Source organism: Trichechus manatus, unplaced genomic scaffold, assembly GCF_000243295.1.
Source record: "Trichechus manatus latirostris isolate Lorelei unplaced genomic scaffold, TriManLat1.0 scaffold00001, whole genome shotgun sequence".
NCBI lineage: Eukaryota > Metazoa > Chordata > Mammalia > Sirenia > Trichechidae > Trichechus > Trichechus manatus.
In genome coordinates, this window is record NW_004443937.1 from 43,472,312 (window position 1) to 43,492,439 (window position 20,128).

The 20,128-nt window shown below is 49.0% G+C and overlaps 1 protein-coding gene across 1 annotated transcript in view; it reads left to right on the forward strand.

Moving 5' to 3' along the window:
- ATXN7 (ataxin 7) overlaps window positions 1-19,057 on the forward strand; it is a 113,929-nt gene extending 94,872 nt beyond the window's left edge. The window contains exons 7-10 of the mRNA XM_023727726.1: window positions 1,325-1,523; window positions 2,026-2,147; window positions 7,243-8,203; window positions 10,926-19,057. Coding sequence (XP_023583494.1) covers window positions 1,325-1,523; window positions 2,026-2,147; window positions 7,243-8,203; window positions 10,926-10,943 — 1,300 coding nt within the window. The 3' untranslated portion in view covers window positions 10,944-19,057. The remainder of the gene's footprint in view (window positions 1-1,324; window positions 1,524-2,025; window positions 2,148-7,242; window positions 8,204-10,925) is intronic.
- Window positions 19,058-20,128: the final 1,071 nt, after the last annotated feature.

The following is a 20,128-nucleotide window of genomic DNA, read 5'->3' on the forward strand; positions in this document are numbered from 1 at the left end:
TCAGCACAGCCGTGATGTCGAGAAACGCACATCAGGCTCACTGCGGAGATGGTTTTGTAAATTTGGATTTACTCTGAGACAAAGAAAGTTTGTTAGGTTCACCAGGAAGTTTCAGCCAGGGCTGCTTCTTGGCCAGATACAAGCAGCCAAATAAAGGTGGCATTATCTGCCCTGCCCTTGCTCAGCGTGAGGTATCTGTTAACCTGGTTGACAAGGGCTGGAGGGCTCGTCCTTTCTGCAGGTAGCGATGGGAACATCTCACACAGCTTTGGCAGCGGCTTCCCATTCATGTGTCTGGCTTCTTGCAGAATACGCCAGTGGGAATCTTGGCTGGGCCAGGCTTTCAGCCTGAGTTTCTAGAGCATCAGTGTTTGGCGTGTTTTTCATTCGTTCGTTTGGGACTTTGGCCTGAGCCTGTGTTAGGCATTTTTACCATAGTAAGCAGCGATCCAAGTGCTTACCTGGGAATTTGTCATACACGTACCTCGCGGACAGCGAATGTGGAGTAGATATGTGTTCAGGGCTTTGTACCCACTTTCTGAGGGAAGGGAAAGAGAAAGGCATAGAGGACGAGGGACCTCCGTGTCAGCTCATCACACATCTGCAACAAGGGCTTCTGCTTAGGGAATTGCCTACCCTCGCTTGTCTGACTAAACGCTTCTCCCTCACGTGGCTGGTCCTTGACATGGTCGCATGCGGGGTAAAGGACCTCCCTCGGGGAAACCCAGGTGTGTGCCTGAGCGTACCCCACATGAGCTGTGTGGTTTCTTGGCCATGCAGTGGAGGGGCCGTCCCAGGAGGCCCTCAGAGCGTGGCCAGGCCCATGCTGTAGCTTCCTAGCAAGGCCTGTGGCCAGCCCCTTGTGGGACTTTTTCATATATAAAAAAGTAAGTTTTCTTCGAGAACCACCAGGCATTACACATGTAGGAAAGATAACGTTACTGTCCTTGCATGACAGGCGTGTGAAGTAGCAATGCCACCCCTTCCTTGGTCACCCCATCCCTGCCATGTTATTTTAGCGCACCTTGCCAGTTATCTCAAATAATTGCCTAAGGAATCGAAATACATTCAAAGAGGACTTAAAAAAGGAATTCACTTAAATTCCGTACGTATTTCCCCCTTGGAGAGAGTAGAAGGGGCCTCAGGCTGCCCAAGGGACTCTAGAAGAGAGAACTGGTTAGGAGTTAGCTTGGGTGAAGGCTGGTAGACAGCGTTATCTAATGTCGGGTAGTTCAGGACCGAGGTGCCTTACTCCCAAGCCTCCTGGATCAGCAGCTGTTCCCAGGTGTGTGATTGACCCGTGATGCGCTTTCTCCTCTCCAAGGCCTCCAGGCTGCCCCGCTCCGCTAGCTGGGGGCGCCCCCCTCGACCCTCCTCCGGTGCAGGAGTCCCCACACCCCCCCCTGCCTGCCGCTGAGCCAGCTTCTCGGTTATCCAGTGAGGAGGGCGAAGCTGACGACAGAGACGAGTCTGTTGAGAAATTGGGCTGTCATTACTCAGGCCGTCACCCTCAGCCAGCGTCTGTAAGTTCTGCGTGCGCCCGCACGTCCAGCCTCCCCATGCAGCACGTACAGGGTATCGCGGGGGGCCCCCAGGGACCTTGGCACGCCTGTCGGGGGGGCGCACAACATGGACGGCACCACAGGGGGGCCCCAGGGACCTTGGCACGCCTGTCGTGGGGGGCGCACAACATGGACGGCACCACAGGGGGGCCCAGGGACCTTGGCACGCCCGTCGTGGGGGTGCACAGCATGGACAGGGCATCGCGGGGGGCCCTCAGGGACCTTGGCACGCCTGTCGTGGGGGGCACAGTCCAGGTGTGAGAACAGCTCAGGGCAGGGCGCCCTCTGTCTGGGGGGCCGTCTTCGTGCTTTTCCCTTCCTCCTCCTCAACGCTTGGGGCCAGGCATGGTCACTGTCGTGCTTCACAGCTCACCTTACGGAGTGAGCGCCGTCTCCCGTGGTTAGCGAGCCCTCAGGCGTGCCGTCGCCAGTGGTAAGCGTGCGCTTGTGTGCTCTCTCCCAGTTCTGCACATTTGGGAGCCGGCAGATCGGGAGGGGCTGCTACGTGTTCGACTCCCGGTGGAACCGGCTGCGCTGTGCCCTCAGCCTCCTGGTGGAGAAGCACCTGAACGCCCAGCTGTGGAGGTGAGCGCGCCCCCCTGTGGTGGGAGGGACCCCACCTCAACCTTTCTTTCCTGTGGGGATGATTTACCAGAAATTGCTTATCTGAAATGAAAATAGTCAGCCGTTCACTCATTCACAAACATGCATTGTTCTGGGGGTTGGGGTTCAAGGCAGGAGGGCTCCCACGTGTACGGAGCTCACGTTCTAGTTGGGGGAGAGAGACAGAAACCCATAAACAGACACATAAAGCACCGTAACGTCATAATGGAAACCCTGGAAAACAGTAGTGATAGCTAACACTGAGAGCTTACTGTGTGCCAGGCAACTCTTAACTCTATTTAATGTTCACGGTTCTCTGAGTCAGGTCGCCGTGATTATGCCTGTTGCATAGATAATAAACCGAAGTGCGTGTTCGCGCAGTGAGTGAGTGGTGAGTCCAGGGGACGGTAAGGGCAGGCCCCTGAGAGGCGGCCCTGGAAGTGAGGGGGACGGATGAGGAATGCGGAGGAGTGGGTCCAGACAGAAGGAACCACGTGTGCAATGGACTGCAGTCAGACAGGAACGCGGCTTGTTTGAAAAACAGCAAGAAAGCAAGCATGGTGTGATGTGAGGTCTGAGGGCCCGCCGGGCCTGGCCATCTTCGTACTGGTTCTGAGCGAAGTGGGGAGCTGTTGGTGGGTCTCTAGGTAGAGAAGACTTGTGGCCTGATTTACGGTTTAAGATGAGACGGTCTCTTGTATGCTAAAACCAAAAACCAAACCAAACCCGTTGCTGTCGAGTCAATTCTGACTCATAGTGACCCTATAGGACAGAGTAGAACTGCCCCATAGGGTTTCCAAGGAGCGCCTGGTTGATTCCAACTGCAGACCTTTTGGTTAGCAGCTGAGTTCTTAATCACTGTGCCACCAGGGCTTCCCCAAATGGGATTTTAACTGGAAAAAGGGTTCCATGGCAAAAAAAAAAAGCCTAACCCGGCCTTTCCTTAAGTAAAGAGCTTTCTTTACTGTAGGACTCCTCAGCCTTTAGTGGGCAGTGTCCACTGTAACTCTGAAAGCAGGGCATAATCATGTATAATGTGGAGCATCCCCCAGGTTCTTCTGACCTGGGAAACTTTTTCAGAGGAGTGTGGCAGGGTGCCAGTGTTTGGTGGAACCTCCTTTGGGAAATGTTGAGCTTTGCTAGAGGGAGTTTTCCATAGCCACATGTCCTCCCTGGTCCTCCGTGGGGCAGCGTTTAGTAGTGCCTTTTTGAATGGACTCTTGGCCAGTATATCCGCTTGTCTCTCTGCCTTGGTTCCCTAATAAAGACAGAGCAGCCTGGTCAGGGGCTTGTCTAGTCTGCAAGGCAAAGAATCCTCTCCATATCACTGATAGGACTTAGATCTGTTCACTTAGAAAGCCAGATCCAGAGCACTGTTAGTCTGTCCTTCTGTTGCCCATTTCCTCCTGGTTCTTACTGGTTGGACGCTTTTCTGCTGGAGACCTTGAGGAAGGGACGTGGTTCCTCCCCAGAGGTAGAATCAGGGGAGTGGTTCATGGGGGTTCTGAGGGTGTCTCCACATCAAAACACCCTGAGATACGTGAGATCTCAGCTGCTTGTTGAGGCAGACTGCCCGGTGGGACTCAGAGAGCTCGGTGCCTGTGGGTTTAGTGCACTTGTGTTACGAGGGGTCCTCAGAACGTTTCACCCCATTATCTTGCTAAGTGGCTTGTGGCCAGCAGCCTGTTTGGATGAAGACAGTCTTGGTTCCTGGCCAAGCAGCTCATGTAGACAGGCTTTCCTGCTTGTGCTGTGGATGTTTGAAAAGCAGGATCATGAAGTTGACCCCGCTGCTGTGCTTTCCTCAGTCAGAAGGCTGACTGCCTTACGTTTGCTTCACGGAAGGAAACCATTCTAGTAACATGACCTTTGGTTTTTAAAAAGTCCATACAGCAGGAGCAGACTTGTTGCTCAGTGACGAGCTGGCACACTGGCCTGGGACGGACTGAAGGCCCGGAGACAGGTGCCAGGTGTGAGGAAAGCCTCCCCACAAGAGCTGTGGGCTGAGTCACAGAGCCTTCTTGGGCAGCTCTGAGCTGGATGGAGGTGGCCCAGTGCTTCTCACCCAGCGAGGCCCTCGAGGACACTCTCACAGGGGTCTAGGCGGCATCTGCTGGCTCAGCCAGAGACCCTCCCTTCCAGGAAGAGCCCTGGTTTCCCAGCATCCTACCCTGTCTTTGCCCATTGTTCATTTGGGGTTAAGTGAAGGTGGGATTAAAGTATGAAATAAATCATCTCAGTATGTGGAGCCTCAACAGTGGTGAAATCAGACCAGCAGTTCCTCTGAAGGAGGCTGTTTCTGATCCCTGATGACTTCTGTCAACTGCTTGCCTCTCATGATTCAGGACCACCCTTTCCAATCCCCAAGGGAGGGGCTTGGGTGATTCTCAGAGGGTTTGTTGGTGTGGTGGTTGGTAATTTAACGTTTTGAATACGTAGTACATGCACTTGGCTGAAAAGAAGGAGTGGAATATAAAGAGGGCGCAATGAAAGGCTTGGTTGCCCTCCCCCACACTCCTAGAACTGTTGTTATTAATTTCTTGTACACGTTTGCAGAGTCTATTTGTGCAAACACAATTTAGTATGATTCTGTATTCTTACATACAGAAGGTAGGAAATTACTTAAAAGAGCTTTTGTATGAGGAACCAGTCATTGTTACCCCAAGAGATCCTCGTCTCCCCCGTGAAAACCTCCCAGGATTCGGTTCCGGCAGCCTGGTGTTTACGCCCTGGCTTCCTGTGCCACCTGGTGGCCACGAGATGCCACTGCACTCAGCGGGCGCCAGGGCCTGTGCTGCCTTTACAGGGTGCTCCTCCACGGTCCCCGCCAGGAGCACCTGGGGGTCTGGTGAGGTGCGGTCTGATGAAGTAGGTCGGGGCACAGCCACAGGACTCCACATTTCTAGTAAGCCTCTCAGTAGCCTCTCAGTAGAGAATAGGGCCAGGTTCTTGGGGGCAGTGCAGACCCCTCAGATCTGGAGTGGTGGGTCTGGGCTGTGGTTGAGCCCCACAGGTGACTGTAGTACGCAGCCAAGCTGCACGTGTGAGGGGGCTTTAAAGCAGGGGCAAGCGTGGGTTGTAAGTCACGTTTTAGTACCTCGCTGGGTCGTTATGAGTCGAAATCAACTTGACGGCAGCGGGTTTTTTTTTTTTTATTTTTATTTTTTTTTGTACTTCAGGTGAAGGCTTACAGAACAAATAGTTTCTCATGAAACAGTAGTACACATATTGTTTTATGACATAGGTTAACAACCCCACAATATGTCAACCCTCTCCCTTCTTGACTTTTTTTTTTGGTGAAAATATACATAGGCAAAGATACACCATTTCAAAAATTTCTACATGCACAGTTCAGTGACATTGACTACGCCCTTCCAATTGTGCTGCTATTCTCACTTTAGATGAAGGCTTACAGAACAAAATAGTTTCTCATTTAACAGTTAGTACACATGTTGCCTTATGACAATGGTTAACAACCTCACAACACATCAACAATATCCTTACTCAATCTTGGGTTCCCTATCACCGGCTTCCTTGTCCCCTTCTGCCTTCTGGCCCTTGTCCCTGGACTACTGTACCTCGTTAGTCTCATTTGGTTTTACGGGGCTGTCCACTCCCAGGCTGAACAGTGAACCTCGGAGGTAACTTCACCACTGAGCTAAAAGGGTGTCTGGGGGCCATACTCTCGAGGCTTCTCCAGTCTCCTTTAGGCCAGTAAATCTGGTCTTTTTTGTGTGAGTTAGAATTGTGCTCTACATCCTTCTCCAGCTCTGTCCAGAGCCCTCTGTTGTGATCCTGGTCAGAGCAGTCAGTGGTGGTAGCCGGGCACCATCTAGCTGTACTGGACTCAGTCCGGTGGAGGCCTTGGTACGGCAGTGGGTTTTTAACTGTAGTTCTTCAGAAGCATCTGGAAAGCAGTTCAGCGCAGTTTAGGCCGACACCCTCACTGGAAAGATGAGATGCAGGTGGTGCAGTGACGGGGCAGCCGGAGCAACCCCGTGAGGCTGGGAGCAGCGCGTCCTGGCGCCGTTTTCTATGTGGTCACCTCAGTTTTCATTCTGCCACAGGAGATTTTAAAACTTTGGTGCTGTCATATTTAACTATCAGAGCTGCGAATGGTGGGGCAGGGCGCTGGTTTGGTTATTTGAATCGCTTCCCCACCCCCAGAGGCATACCTTGCCCATCCGGCGGTAGCAGAACACGTTACTACAGCACCAGGCCTGAAGTTTGAGGCTCCATCCCTTGTGCAGCCGTTTCGACCGCTGGTTAGGACCTAGCTGTCAGTCAGTTTCCCCATCTGTTCATGAATTCTTTTGGCACGTGCCGAGTGCCTTCTGTGTCTGGGCTCTGTGCCGGGCACTGGGGATTCTCTGTAAAGGAATCAGCGGTCAGCAGTCACACGTTACCGTCCCAAGTCGACAGAGTCTGAGAATGGGCATTGCACGCGAACTAAGCACATCGGGGTGGTCAGGCCAAATTTCCTGAGTGATGATGAGCCAACACTGGGGGACAGGAGTGTCCCAGGTGGAGGATGTACAGGGTCTTAAGTCGTGGCATTAAGTCCTCAGGTGATACCAACAGTTACATGCTTAGCTGCTAACTGAAAGGGTGGAGGTTCAGGTCCACCTAGTGGCACCTCAGAAGAAAGGCCTGGCGATCTACTTCTGAAAAATCAGCCATAAAAATCCTGTGGAGCACAGTTCTCCTCTGACACCCATGGGGTCGCCCTGAGTTGGAGCTGACTCATCAGCTGGTGGTGGGAAGCTGTGGCATCTTCTTGGACCCTAAGGAAGACCAGTGGCTGGGGTCAGAGAACCAGGGGAGGAGATGGAAAATGGGGGCGTGAGGTTGGGGCAGTGGCAGGGGATGAGGCACACAGGGCCTTACAGAGCATGAGGGGTTGTTTTTTGTTCTGAGCGCCCCACGAAGGCATTGAAGAATGTGAAGCAGAGAAGTAGCTTGCCCAGTTTGCAGTATTTCAGGATGATCCTCAGTGTTGGAGGTGAAGGGGTGTTCCTCTGGAAGTTTGTGTGAATGGCTGTGGTGAACATTACCTCCTGCCCTCTGCTTTTCCCAGGAAAATCCCACCAGCGCCCAGCATCACGTCGCCCGTCTCCACACGCGCTCCTCACCGGACGAACACTGTGCCGACAGCCCAGGGCGGGGCCAGCTCCCTTGCAGCACCCACTGTGTCTCCGTCCCCAGTCCTGCTCTCTCCCGCCTGCGTCTCTCCAAATGGCAGATCGGTCCCAGCTCACGGAACCACACTAAACGCCCAGCCTGCGGCTTCCGGAGCCGTGGATCCCGCGTGCAGCGCGCAGTCCAGACACGTGTGCCCCTCGTCCTCGTCCCCCTCCATGCCCTCCAGCCTCTCCTCGGTCCCCTCCTCTCCCATGTCCAGGAAGCCCCAGAAGTTGAAAGCCAGCAAGTCTGTCAGGCCCAGAGAGTCTCCTGGTAACAACTGTCAGGGCGCCGGTGGTGCTAACAGTGGCAGCTCAGGAAAGAAACGTAAAAGCGGTTCCCCACTGTTAGCTCACCCTTTCTCCTCCTCCGCTTCTTCTCATTCCATGGAGTCTTTGAGGAAAAACTGCGTGGCTCACTCTGGGCCTCCCTACCCCTCCACGGTGATGTCTTCCCACAGCGTCGGCCTCAGCTGCGTGACCAGTAAAACCAACGCAGTGGGCGTCCGGCACGACCCGTCAGGGAGGGGCCCCCCCAGCGGGAGCCCTGCCGAGTCCATCAAGAGGATGAGTGTCATGGTGAACAGCAGTGACTCCACACTCTCTCTCGGCCCGTTGGTGCACCAGTCCGGTGAGCTGACCGTCAGCGCCCACAGCGGCTTTGCACACTCACACACGCCGCTGGACAAACTCATAGGAAGGAAGAGAAAGTGCTCGCCTGGCACAAGCAGCGTCAGCAACAACAGTAGCAAACCCACAAAGGTGGCCAAGTTGCCGGCCGTGAACAACGTCCACGTGAAGCACGCGGGCGCCATCCCGGGGGCACAAGGCCTGACGAACAGTTCCCTCCTGCATCAGGTAGGAAGTGGGCTCTGAGCCCGCGGGGACGCGCATTGTCTCTCCCGTGGAGTCTGGCCAGCTCGGAAATGTGTGTGGTTGGGTTGGTTGGTTTGCCCAGAAGCAGACATCCAGCTTCATGATGTCTTTAAAAAAAGAGTTCATGGCCATGTGAAGGTAAAACGGGCTCCTCTCTGCCAGAATTTCTGACGACTTTGGAAGATGTTCCTGGGTAAGGAAACCATGTCATGTGTTTAGCAGATAGGGCCGCGGACAGCAACACGCAGCAGCAGAATCGGGATCTGAAGGGAGTTGTTCTCGGGAGCCAGTGAGCGAGGCGCTGTCCCCTGCTGCCGGTAGGGAAGGAAGCCGCAGTGCTTCCTGACGGGGGTCCTCGAGGGGCTTCCTCTGAGGAAAGCTGGACTACACACAGACTGGCCCAGAAAGGGGTGATCTACATGTTAAAATCTAAGAACTTTGAATGCTTTGCCCCTCAGAGAAGTTCAGAGGTTGTGGTTAAATCTTGCCCCGTATTTTCTCCTCCCTTGTTTTCAAAGGAGACAGGAAAACAGGATGAAGTGTGGGCATAACAGAAGACTAAAATCTCCTGTAAATGAGTAGATTAGACAGAAATCTGAGAGTTGGGCCCGTTAGTGGAGAAGTGGCTACGTGGATGTTGGATCAGAATTAACTGCGACCTCCTCTCTCAGGCTGTATGTCTGTGTTCTCCCGCAGCGGTTTCTTCCAGCGTCCTGTCCTCTCACGCCCACTCATCTCTCATCTTAGTTCATCCATCAGGATAGGTCACCCTGCTCAGGCACAGGAGTGTCATCAGCGTCACCCCAGAGCCCTGATTTAAAATGTCAGGCCCTTTTTTGTTTTTTCTTCCTCATACTCAGAACTTAATTCAAATACCTTGTTAAGGTTTTTTTTAAGAAAATACCAAGAAGTTTCCTACTGTGATTTAATTTGTCTCCAATATCTCTGTGAATTAATACCCATTGCCAAAAGTGTGAGGAAAATTATCTGTGAATTTAAATAGCAGCTGCTTAAAGCCTTCTGTTTGGGCTGCAAACACTCATAGGCTTTTTGTGTGTTTGCTTTTTTGATCAGAGAGTCCTGGGCAAGTGAGACCTGTCCCTTTTTACTCCTTGGCTCATAGTTATCCGTTATAGTTTATGATAAGCATAAAAATGCCAGTGCAGACACAGCAAGAAATGGTGCACCCATCCTAAAAACCTCCCTTCCGAGTGGTTCCTGACGGGCTGTGAGCCCCACAGGGGCTTCTGCTGGGTCCGAGTGTCCGTCTCACACTGTCGCCCCCAGCACACTGTGGTGTCTTCATTCACACCGCATTGCCCACGAGTAGCGCAGCAAGAGGGGCTGGTGGGGCACGGTGGGGAGTAACAGCACCCCTGGAAAATCAGGGAACATGGGCCCCACTGTGGGCTTCTCGCCCAGTTTTAAAAGAGAAACTGCAAGTCTGGCCTTTTATGTGAAATATGCCCGTGTTAACACAAAGTAGTCTTTTCTTTTTAATCTGGTATAGTCCAAACACACACCTGACGGCCAGGCTTGGCTCAGGAGCTGCCAGCTTGCCCGTCTGATTTACACCATCCTGGGGAGGGAGCCATGCCCCACGGGGAGAGCCCAGACAGCCTGACTTTGGGGTCTGTTCTTTAAAATCAGTGTCCAAGTAAGTCTGTGTTTGGGAAAGATTTCCTCTTTTTGTTATAAGAGCGGTCCCCGGGTTAGGAACCTCTGACTTAGGGACACCTCCTACTTGCCCTTTACTGTGATATAAATTTGCCCTCACTCTGAAAGGATGCAGCTTTTAAAGCATTGAAAAGGCCTCCAGCTGCTTCTTGCACTAAATGAGAACCACATTCACCTCTTCCAACTTCCTTACAAATTTGACTTAAAGCCACAGGTGGGGCAGGTCTCAGCGGTGACCCGGGACTGCCCTCACTGCACAGATCTGGGGCAGGCTCCTGGATGGTGATCTGAGGATCCATGAACCCCTGAAGAGCTATGCACGTTTTTATGTCTGTGTTCATTTCTATGCAGGGAGGAACCCTATAACTTTCACCAGAATCTCAAGGGGTCCACAGCCCCAAAATGCTTCACAGAACGCTGCTCTTACAAAACTAGGGCCCTCAGCTTGCTGCCCCTGCAGAGCCGGCTTTAAATCAGAGATGACTGGCTGGGTGAAGCCACCCAGATGAGGAGATAAAGCAGGACATGCTGGGAGTCAGTACTGGGCAGACACCCTGCTGAGCTCAAGTCACGGCCTCTGTCCCCGAGCTCTGTCCCCGAGTGGCTGGCTGGAGCGTCCTCTCCCTGGCCTGAGCTCGCCCTGCCCTGGGAGCTTCCACACCTACGGGTGCTGGCCCGTTTGGCCTTGCTCAGGCCTCAGTTGACAGCCTGGAATACCTTCAGGGACACAGTCAGTGAGTGAAACCGAAAGGCAGGCATGTGAGCCTTTTCCCAAAGCCAGAGACCGGGTCCTGCAGCCCCTGTAGCCAATTTTCTGAAAGGCAGTCTTTCCAAATGCTTGTGCCCAAGGGCGAGGAAGCCTTTTAAAGCTAAGGGAGAATCCTGTAGCTGACTGCCCCTGGGTCGCCCGCTCAGTGGTGACTTTAGTGACGTGTGGCCTTTGGAGACTTCTCATTTAGCATCGGGCAGCAGCGTGTAAACCACCTACTCACCTTCTCCCTTGTTCCCCTCCCCTCTTTTTTGAAAGCCAAAGGCACGCCCCTGACAGCTGAAAGTAGCGCGGGGAGGAGTAATCTGGACACTTTTGACGACAAGTTACACCTCCACTCGACACTCTGGACTCCACGAGGCCTTTGAGCCTGTTTCCCCAGCCTCCTGTGGGTCTCATTTCCCCGAAGCTACGTCTGTAGCAGTGAGTGCTCACAAAGGACACTGGATCCAGTTCAGCCACCGAGTTGCTTTTATCAGTGTTACAGTGGCCTGGACTGCTCGCTACCGATCTGTGACAAGTTTTCGTTTCTGTTGATTTTTTTAACTTGCAGTATATCATGGAGCCCCCTTTGAGTAGGTTGGCTGGACAAAGGACTGTGTTGGCAAGAACGTTACTGTAGTCTTCCCCCCCCACACACACACACACCCTGCCAGCTTTTTTGTTTTATTTTTTTACACGGTGTTCTGTAGGTCACTCTCCATAGTCAGGCCGCTAACCGGGGCACCCTCCAGAGGAGAGCATGGCGCTGCCCCAAGAAGCCTCTGGAGGAGGGGCCTGGGCGGTGGGTTTGTATCGCAGTGTTCCAGGAACGGGCACTGGGACAAAACAGCCTGTATTTTTGCCCAGCCTTCTTGCAAGTCATTTACGATAAGAAACTGTCAGAATTTTCTAACTTACAAGCTGGTTTGAAGCCATTGATGCCCAGAGAGCAAGTATAAACCGTTTTAGAGGCTTACTTTTCATGGTACAAAAGTGATTCTATGTGATTTTAAAAGTATATATATATAATATGTGATGCAAATGCAAGCTAGTTTTAATAAAGGAAAGCCAAATTGTAGGGGGAGGAGGAGAGGTGAAATCATTGTGGGGGAAAAACGTTTTCCAAGATTTTCCAAGAATGGAGTTTTCTCGCTTTTTACGTCTTCACGTGGAACGGTATGTCGGTTTGGGGTAGTTGTCCCTCCCAGTCTTCTGTGCTCAAAAAGTTGCCTTTTTAAAGTGAACTCATTAGGATGCAACAGAAACTGTCCTTCACAAAGTCGTTATTCACGTGAATATGTCCCAGGCGCTCTGTGCTTGCCCTCGGTCTCTTCTCTGGACACCATCCTGGAACTAAATGTAGCCTTCCACTGTAAGCCCTCCCCGGCCTTCATGCACTACAGATGTTTGTTTGGACTCGGTTGGCATGGGGAGCAGGGACAGTGGATTCAGAGAAGGCATGCACGTACCCCCATGGCGATTTCACGGGACGCCTACGTGTTCCCTGACCACCTCCTTCAGTGGGGTTATGCCAGCCATCTTCCTGAGGGGGTTTGGAGCCCCCGGGATATGTTTTCTAGTCCCTACCCCAGAAGAGAGAACCTAATACGTTCAAACATCATTGCTTGAGGAAGTGTCATTGCATTTTGGGAATGAGCCGGGGCATTTTAACTGGTGATTCTACCGCCACACCCCTCTGAACAAGAACCAGGTATCTTTGCTTGGAAGAACACACAGAGTCGCTGAAAACAGGGTAAATTTTCCAGGGCTCTGACCATCGTCCTGGCCAGGGCCCAGTCAGAGCCAAGCAGCGCATCCTTTTTTTCCTACAGTTCTTGGGTTACAGACTTCAGTTTCAGGGAATTTCAAGTCAACAACAGGTAGAATGAGTACTTGGTTAGCAACCTAATAATGTGAATTGCTACCGAATTATTATGTAAGAAAACCAAGAGAAAAACTTTATGCAGATACCTTAGCTATAAATCGATGTAAAATACCGATTTTTTTAAAAAGGAAGGGGGAACAGTACCTTGTTCACTTATTATGCAATCAGTCAGTAATGTTTTTAAATGATATTATAGGAGCGGATAGAAAGGAGAAAGCTTGGCAGGGCCAGCGGGGTGTAGTTAGGAGACATCGGCCCAGTGGTTCCATCGCAGTGAGAGAGACGGAGGGAAGGGGGAATCGGAACACACCTAGGTCATTCCGTGGTGACAAGTGCAATGGGGTCTGGGTAGAATTTATTTTCAAAGCTGAGGAGACTTGATGGTTATTAATAAAGTTGCTTTTAGGGATGGAATTTATGGACAGATTGTGTTGTCCCGAAAGATGTGACTAGGATCCATGATAGCAGGTTGATTCAGAATAATGTAGATATTTAGATTAGCGAGTGTTGGTCATTTGATTTCTTAGACTTGAGGCTTTAATTGAATTTCCGTAGGTCTCCCGGGTAGTAAGTACACAGAGCATCTCCATTAGGAAATTAGCCATTTTGGATTCTGCCTGCCACAAACAGACCTATTCTAAACAGTGCTATTAAAGTTTAGACTGTTGTTAAAATAGTTTATTTTCTCCTACAACTACTTTTTATTATGATGAACAGGTAAGACCATTTAAAACACGGGAGTACAAGGTTTTTTTTGGTTTTTTTTTAAAGTAACTTGCAAAAACCAAATTTGCAGTGGTTGGGTTGTTTCTAGACAGACTTTGGTATCAATTTAAAACCAAGATAATTTTATATTCTTTCCAGTAAAACTTGCTGACAACTCCTGCAGTTTTCTTAAAACCTACAAAAAAGGAAAGAAAACAAAATAGTGCTGCCGTGGTGAACAAAGAATTAATCAAAACCTACTTTTGTGTCTTTATTTTGGAATTTTGTGTCCTATTGTAAATATAGAAGTATCCCTATTTCAGAAGACATATTTTGTTAAAAATGAACTGTACATATTTAAATATGTATTTTTGCACAGGTCTTTTTTTCTGATATCCTGTTTTGGTACAATTGAGATCAACTAGTATTTATTTATTAATTAATAAAAGTAAATACCTTTTTATAATTTGAAGTGGTTCACTGCCAAGCCAATAGTTTTAGAACCTGCCTCCTTACAGTCCGAGGGACACCTCTGCTCTGTGAAAGTCTCTGTCCCTTCTCATGTCTCGGGAGTGCGTTCATTCGGATGAAGTGGGCATTGCTTCTCCCTCACTGCCTGATTTCCCGATAGACTACGTGTAATAAGTGACACACTGCTTCTCTTTTGTTGGTGTTTTGTGTGTGTGAGAGTGTGTGTGTATATGTGTGTGTGTGCGCACGCCTGTGTGTGTCCGTGTGTGTACACCCTGAGCACATGTGTGTTCGTGTGATATGGTTTAAAACTAATGGAAAAAACTGAAAGTGCCTGATAGCTAGTTTTACGCTTAGACAGATTCTCTTTAAAAAGACTTGAATGTTCAGTTTAACTTTTGGAGTTTGCTTTTTCCACCTAAATATTGTTTCTAAAATTTTAGGGGAGGAGTTAAATACCACCAATGCTAGTAATTTTATAAGGTATTTTAAAATTAAGATCTTTTGGTTCATAGTAATTCAACTGGTGATGGATTGCCCAGTGGCACCAAGGGTTACAGATCTGTTTTTTCAGCCAGCAACTTCCATGATATGTCTGTTTTGTTACTCATTCATGAAATAGAGTTTAAAATAGAATATTTAAAATATTTTGTATTCCAAAAATATCATACAAAGAAGCACCTCTGAGAACAGTGGAAAAAAATGTAAAATTTGAAAAATGTCATCTATACAGGCAGCTAGCTGTCTTCCTGCAAGAGTTCTGTTGCCAAGGAATTTCTTCATGTCACTCATTCGGGGGGGAGGGGCTTTGAAACATGATTGTTAAAAGTTTCATTGTGTCGAGGACAATAATCATTTTTACATTTTGTGCAAAAGATTTTCAGATCATTTTAAATGAGCACTACATACTGTCGGTGTGAATGTAGGGCCTTGAAAGCATTTTGCTGGTTTTTTTTTTTTTTTTTGAGCTTGGTTATAAAAGCAATCTCCTGTGTTAAAATGTGTGAATAGTTTGATAATTTGTATACATAATCAAGAGCATCTCAGCTGGACTCTGTGTTGGCTGCTGTATAGAACATGAACAAATGTCAAGGGATAGAAAATTACTTTGGATATTTAAAAAAGAAGAAATATATAGTCTATTTGTTTTGTAACAAGTTCTGTAAATAAAATAATTTATACTATTTATAAGAAAAAGTTGTGCTTTGCTTCATAAAAAATTAGTTTGTGGAACCAACATGTTATGAAACAGGCAATAAAATCAGGACTTGTCAATAAATGAGGTTGGCTGCATGAAATACTTCCCACGTTTCTGCCTCGTTGTGATCCCAAACCCCATGTAATTTAGTCTGACTCGTCTTCTTTTTTGGCATCCAGCACCCTTTTAAAGCACCTTCATTTTAGTTTCCCTCCTACGTAAGCCAAATACTTCTGAAGGCTTAGGATGGTTCCATTCTGGGTCAGAAAGCTGTGCCTTGGGTAAATGAGTAACTGCCGAGTCAACAGCGGGCACTGCTGCATCCTGGCCCTGCAGGTTTGCGAAGCAGCAGGGGGTGCTGGTGAATGGAGAAAGGCGTTCTTTTACACTGGCTTATGTGTAAATTGGATAACTTGTAGTCAGTTGGAGATAGGTTTTTTCATCCAGAGCTGGCCCATCATCTCTCATTGCTTTTACATACTTCCATTATTGACAATACAAGTGGATTTTCGTTCAGGGTACAACGTAATCTTTTATCTCTGGAAATCCAAATAAATTGTTATAGTAAGTCACAAATTTTTTTGTTGTTGCTTAAGATAGTGGGAGTGCTTGCTTTCTATGTTGGAGAAAATGTCCATACCTTCCATGAAGGAGTTGGGCCCAAGGCTTCCCTCATCCTCACTGGACTTGCATTTCGTCCATATATCAACTAACCACTCAAATCCACTCATAAGCACCTTGTCAGTACCTTCTTTGAACTTGGATGTCCTTCTCAAACATCCCAGGTAAAGAAAGGTTCAACCCCTTAATGTCTTATTTATTTTCATTCCCTCACAGGTAACCTGGCCCTGGATAGCAAGAGCTAGCCCAGTTCAAGGCAGCGGGAGTTGGCAGTCTTGAATCTTGGCATATGGGAATTCACCAGGCAGAAAGGCAGCAGGGTAAGGTCCCTCTAGGCAGAGGGAGGAAGCTGGGCGAGCGAGGTGTCAAAGGAGGAGGAACGCAGAATCATTCTGCAGGGAGCTTGCTGGAGGGAGGTTCTCACAGGACTGGAGACGTTGGAGCCAGATTGCCAAGGACTTCGGATGTCGTGGGGCCTTCGTCGTCAGGAATGTGTGGGACCAGGTTCAGTTTAACCCAGATGTAACAATCAGAGCCCAGAGGTATCCCATGGTCCAGTGCCAGCCTGGTGCAGCTGCCCAAAAAGTCATGCAAATCTTGACTGGAGTCTGTGGAAAAACTAAGGACCACTTACATCTCTTACCGTTTCCTGCGTTTTCACTCTCTTTTCCCTGCAGCATCTGTCTTTACTCCTTTCTCTCAAGTCCTAATCAGAAAGCTTCCCCCTAAGTCAAGCCTGAGGTCCTCCCCTTTTCACCTCTTTCAGTACCTTCTTTCTAGCAAGAAACTGCTTCTCTTGGTAATGGAAACCAATTAAGCTCGTCCCTCACCTTGTAAGGATGTAGTTCTCTGGGCCTGGTGTCCTCATACTCCATGACCAAAGCTGGCACTATCCGAGTATCTCTCAGGGTGGGAGTTATCGGCCAGAGAGAAGGTTTTCCAGAGAAAGGGGAAAATCAAACACTTCTAATACGTTTTTCTGACAGAATGGACAGGGGAGAACCTTGGAACAAAAGTGAGTTACAAAGCTGTTGTGATAACCAGGTAAGAGGTATTAAGTTGCCAAGTAAAGCAGTGACCAGCCCCTACAGGCACATTATGTGGCACATTGAAGGGAGGAGTGAGTCTGAGATGACTTAGAGATCTCTAGCTTTGCCAACTGCTGCGTGAGCTTTCAATGAAATACGAGATACGGGAAGAAAATGACACCAGGGTGCATGTGAGCTGAGCATCCAGGTGGATGTAGAGTCTGGATGGAACCCAGGAGGGAGGTTTGAGCTGAAAAAATAAGAGGAAAGGATGCCTTTCATTTTAGATAGGAAATGAGGCCTTGGGAGTGGATATGTTCACCTGGAAAAAAATAGGCAACTGGTAGATTTTAGTCATTTGACTGATTATGTTAAAAATACCTATCTAGTTAAGTGCCTAATATATCGGATATTGTACCAAGCATTTTACATACATTCTCACAAAGCCCCTGTGGGATAGGTATTGTGATCCCTGCCTTACTGGTGAGGAGCTTCTAAGAAGTGTCTTGCCCGAGGCCCTAGACCTGGTACCAGAGCCAGGCTGTAAGTTCAGGTCTATCAGCTAAGTGGTTCTGAACCTTTTTTTCTGTCACAGACTCCTTCAAGAATCACAGGAGAGAAGCTGTGGATCCTCTCTGAGGTACAGACACAGATTTTATGTTCCAGGATTTCACTCATCCTGAAGCCCACCCTCCATAGCCCAAAGAGAGAGTGTTCGCCAGAGAGCAAACCTTGGAAAAGAGTATTTTGGTGAAGACCGATGGAGAACTGGCAGTAAAGAGAGGTGAGGGCGGAGGCGTGAAGGATGAGCTTGAGGTGGTGAGATTTAGTCAGCACCACTCAGCCCACTTAGGTGATGTTTGGTTTTGTTTGCTCCTGTTTTTTTCCTCCAGAATCAACTGGAACATTGGCCGTTGGTTGGTGGGAGAGTTAGAAGAACTTGGGTGGGGAGATTGCCAAGGAATTAGAGAGTGCTAGTGAAGGTGTGGTTACGTGATTAATGGCGGTCTAGACTGGGAAGTGCAGGAAGAGAACTGGAGGCTACCGCGCAGACTGTGCAGGCACTCTGAAAGCACTGTTTGGAATTACCCTGTGGTTAAGTCTTACGATTCCCCCTTCCAGGTAACTTATCTGTGATTAGACAAATGACTGGTCACGTCCCAGAGCAAAGTCGTGGTAACTCGGTATGGCCAGTGATGAAGAGGGCAGGCACGGCAGGCGGGGCCCAGGGCTGTCAAGGTGGCGCAGCATTTACAAGCTGGTCAGGGAGTGGGAGAATAGGACAGTAGGGTCAGAGTGCAATTCCTGGTTCATTTCCCAAAGTGGAGCTGTTCGGCGGTGCTTGTTTATCATTTCTGGGTCCAGGGTGAGACGGGAGTGGATGGAAGTGGGGAGGAGGTAAAGAGCACAGGGGTCACGGTTAAGGAACTGCGATGCTAGGCTATTCTATAGCCTGTTCACTTGAAGGTAGTTAGAGCTGTGAAGGCTGAGCCAGCTGGTGGGTCCTGAATGCCTGGATGGGGTGCGGGGGATAACTTGAGGACTGTGGTTGAGAGCGATGAGAATGGTGAATTGGTATTACTGGGTGGTAAACAGCTTCAGAGAGAAGGCATTTTGATGGGGGGGTGGACATATGATGACTGGGAAAGAATAAGAAACTTCTTCTTGGCCCTACGTTCCTGAGGTAGATATGAATGGACGGCCTCTAACCTAGAGGATTTCAAGAAAAGCAGAGTCCTCAAAACCCAAGTGTGGAGTTGATGAGCATTGATACTCCATGAGTTGCAGAGGTACTTAGAAAACCTGGCCTCTAGGAACCTCTGAAAGGGAGGGTTGACAATTGTCAGGGCGACACCTACTGGAAGTCTGCAGCAAGTGGTCACTTCCCCAAGGGTATCTCAAGTTGGAAAAGTGCCATATGGGCTGGATTGAAGGCTGATCATTCACTTTCTGTACAGGAAAAATTACACCATTGCGAGAGATTTCTGAGTGACGAGAAAAGAGGGTAGGTAGGCCTTCCCCTTGACACCATGTAATTCAGGGTTTGCAGGGGCTGGACTAGACTGCTACAGATTCTTGATACTCTTTGTAGGTCTTCAGAAACACGGGAGTGACACAGACCTGTGATACCAAGACCAGTGATGGGTAGAGCTGCTGTTGTCCATGGAGGATTCCGTCTCGCTCCCCACTGCCACCGACAACAGAAGTCTGTGTGCAGTTAGAAAGACCAGGAGTTATCGTAGCCCTTTCCTGCTTTCCGTAATCGTGGGGCAGACAGTATTTCAAGTGTCAGTTGTTCGTCCTCTTAAAAACAATATCAAGAACATGAAGTTACACAGTTGATTTGCTAGTGATCAGTGACCATCTACTGAGCAATTAAAACGAATGCCTGGTCAGGTGGTTGCTGTCAAGTCAGCTCCAACTCTTGGCGACCTTGTTTATAACAGAACAAAACACTGCCTGGCCCTGCACCACCTTCATGATCATCGGTATGGGGACAGTGGTGGTGTCAGCTTCCAGCACTTTATCAGAGTGTTCTGTTGTGATCCATAGGGTTTTCATGGGCTGATTTTTGGAAATAGATCTCCAGCCCTTTCTTCCTAGTCTTAGTCTGGAAGCTCCACTGAAATCTCTTTACCATGGGTGACCCTGCTGGTATTTGAAACACTGATGGCGTAGCTTCCGCCATCACAGCAACACAGAAGCCACCAAGCTATGACAAACTGACAGTGGTGGTTGGCCAGGTCACTAAGGACTAAACGTGTTCAGCTGTAAAATCCTAAGGGGAGTGCAGTGTACCTGCTCAGTCATCAGATGAGGTAGGCTTCCTTTTAGCCATTTGGATCAAGTAAAAGTTGGGTGTAAACACTAAACAGAAATGGATTTTAGATAGTATTTCTATTCCTAAAAGCTACTACTAGTTAGTAAGTTATCTTGAGCTATTCTTTGTAACATAGGAAATACTTAACATAATTTGATATAGTTTTAAAACATTTATTTCTCTGATTAGGTGGATAAAATCGATATATAATCAAATTTTATTGAGGTAAGAGAAATTTGGCCCTGTTGCTTTAAAGAATCACCAAAGGGGCATTGGCCTCAGTGGTACCGCTCATACATGGATCATGTATTATGAGTGAGACGAGCTGATCTAAGTGACGAGATGAAGCTTTCAGCTTGCAAAGGAGACATTCACCAACATGAAATAGGAACTACAGAGTTGGTTTAGTTCTGCGTCACTTATCAAACAGAACTACCATAATTCACACTGTGGTGATCTCATTTTCATATTGTGAAGTGCCCTTCATGATTAAAACTAGAAAACTCAAGATTTAAAGAAAACAGGCTATATATAAATGGGTGCCACCAGAGTTAAGAAGAAAGGTTGCGAGTTCTCTCATAGCTGTCCCAGCTAGTTAATGCAGGAGCCGTGTACAGTACTGGGGGGACTGCAGCGACAGTGAACTCGTGTGCCGCAGGGCCAGGCAGGCATGTGAGTGAAGGGGACAGGCAGGGGCCTGGGCTCACCAGAGAACACACTCCACTTAGCCTGACTGGGCCTGGGCTCACC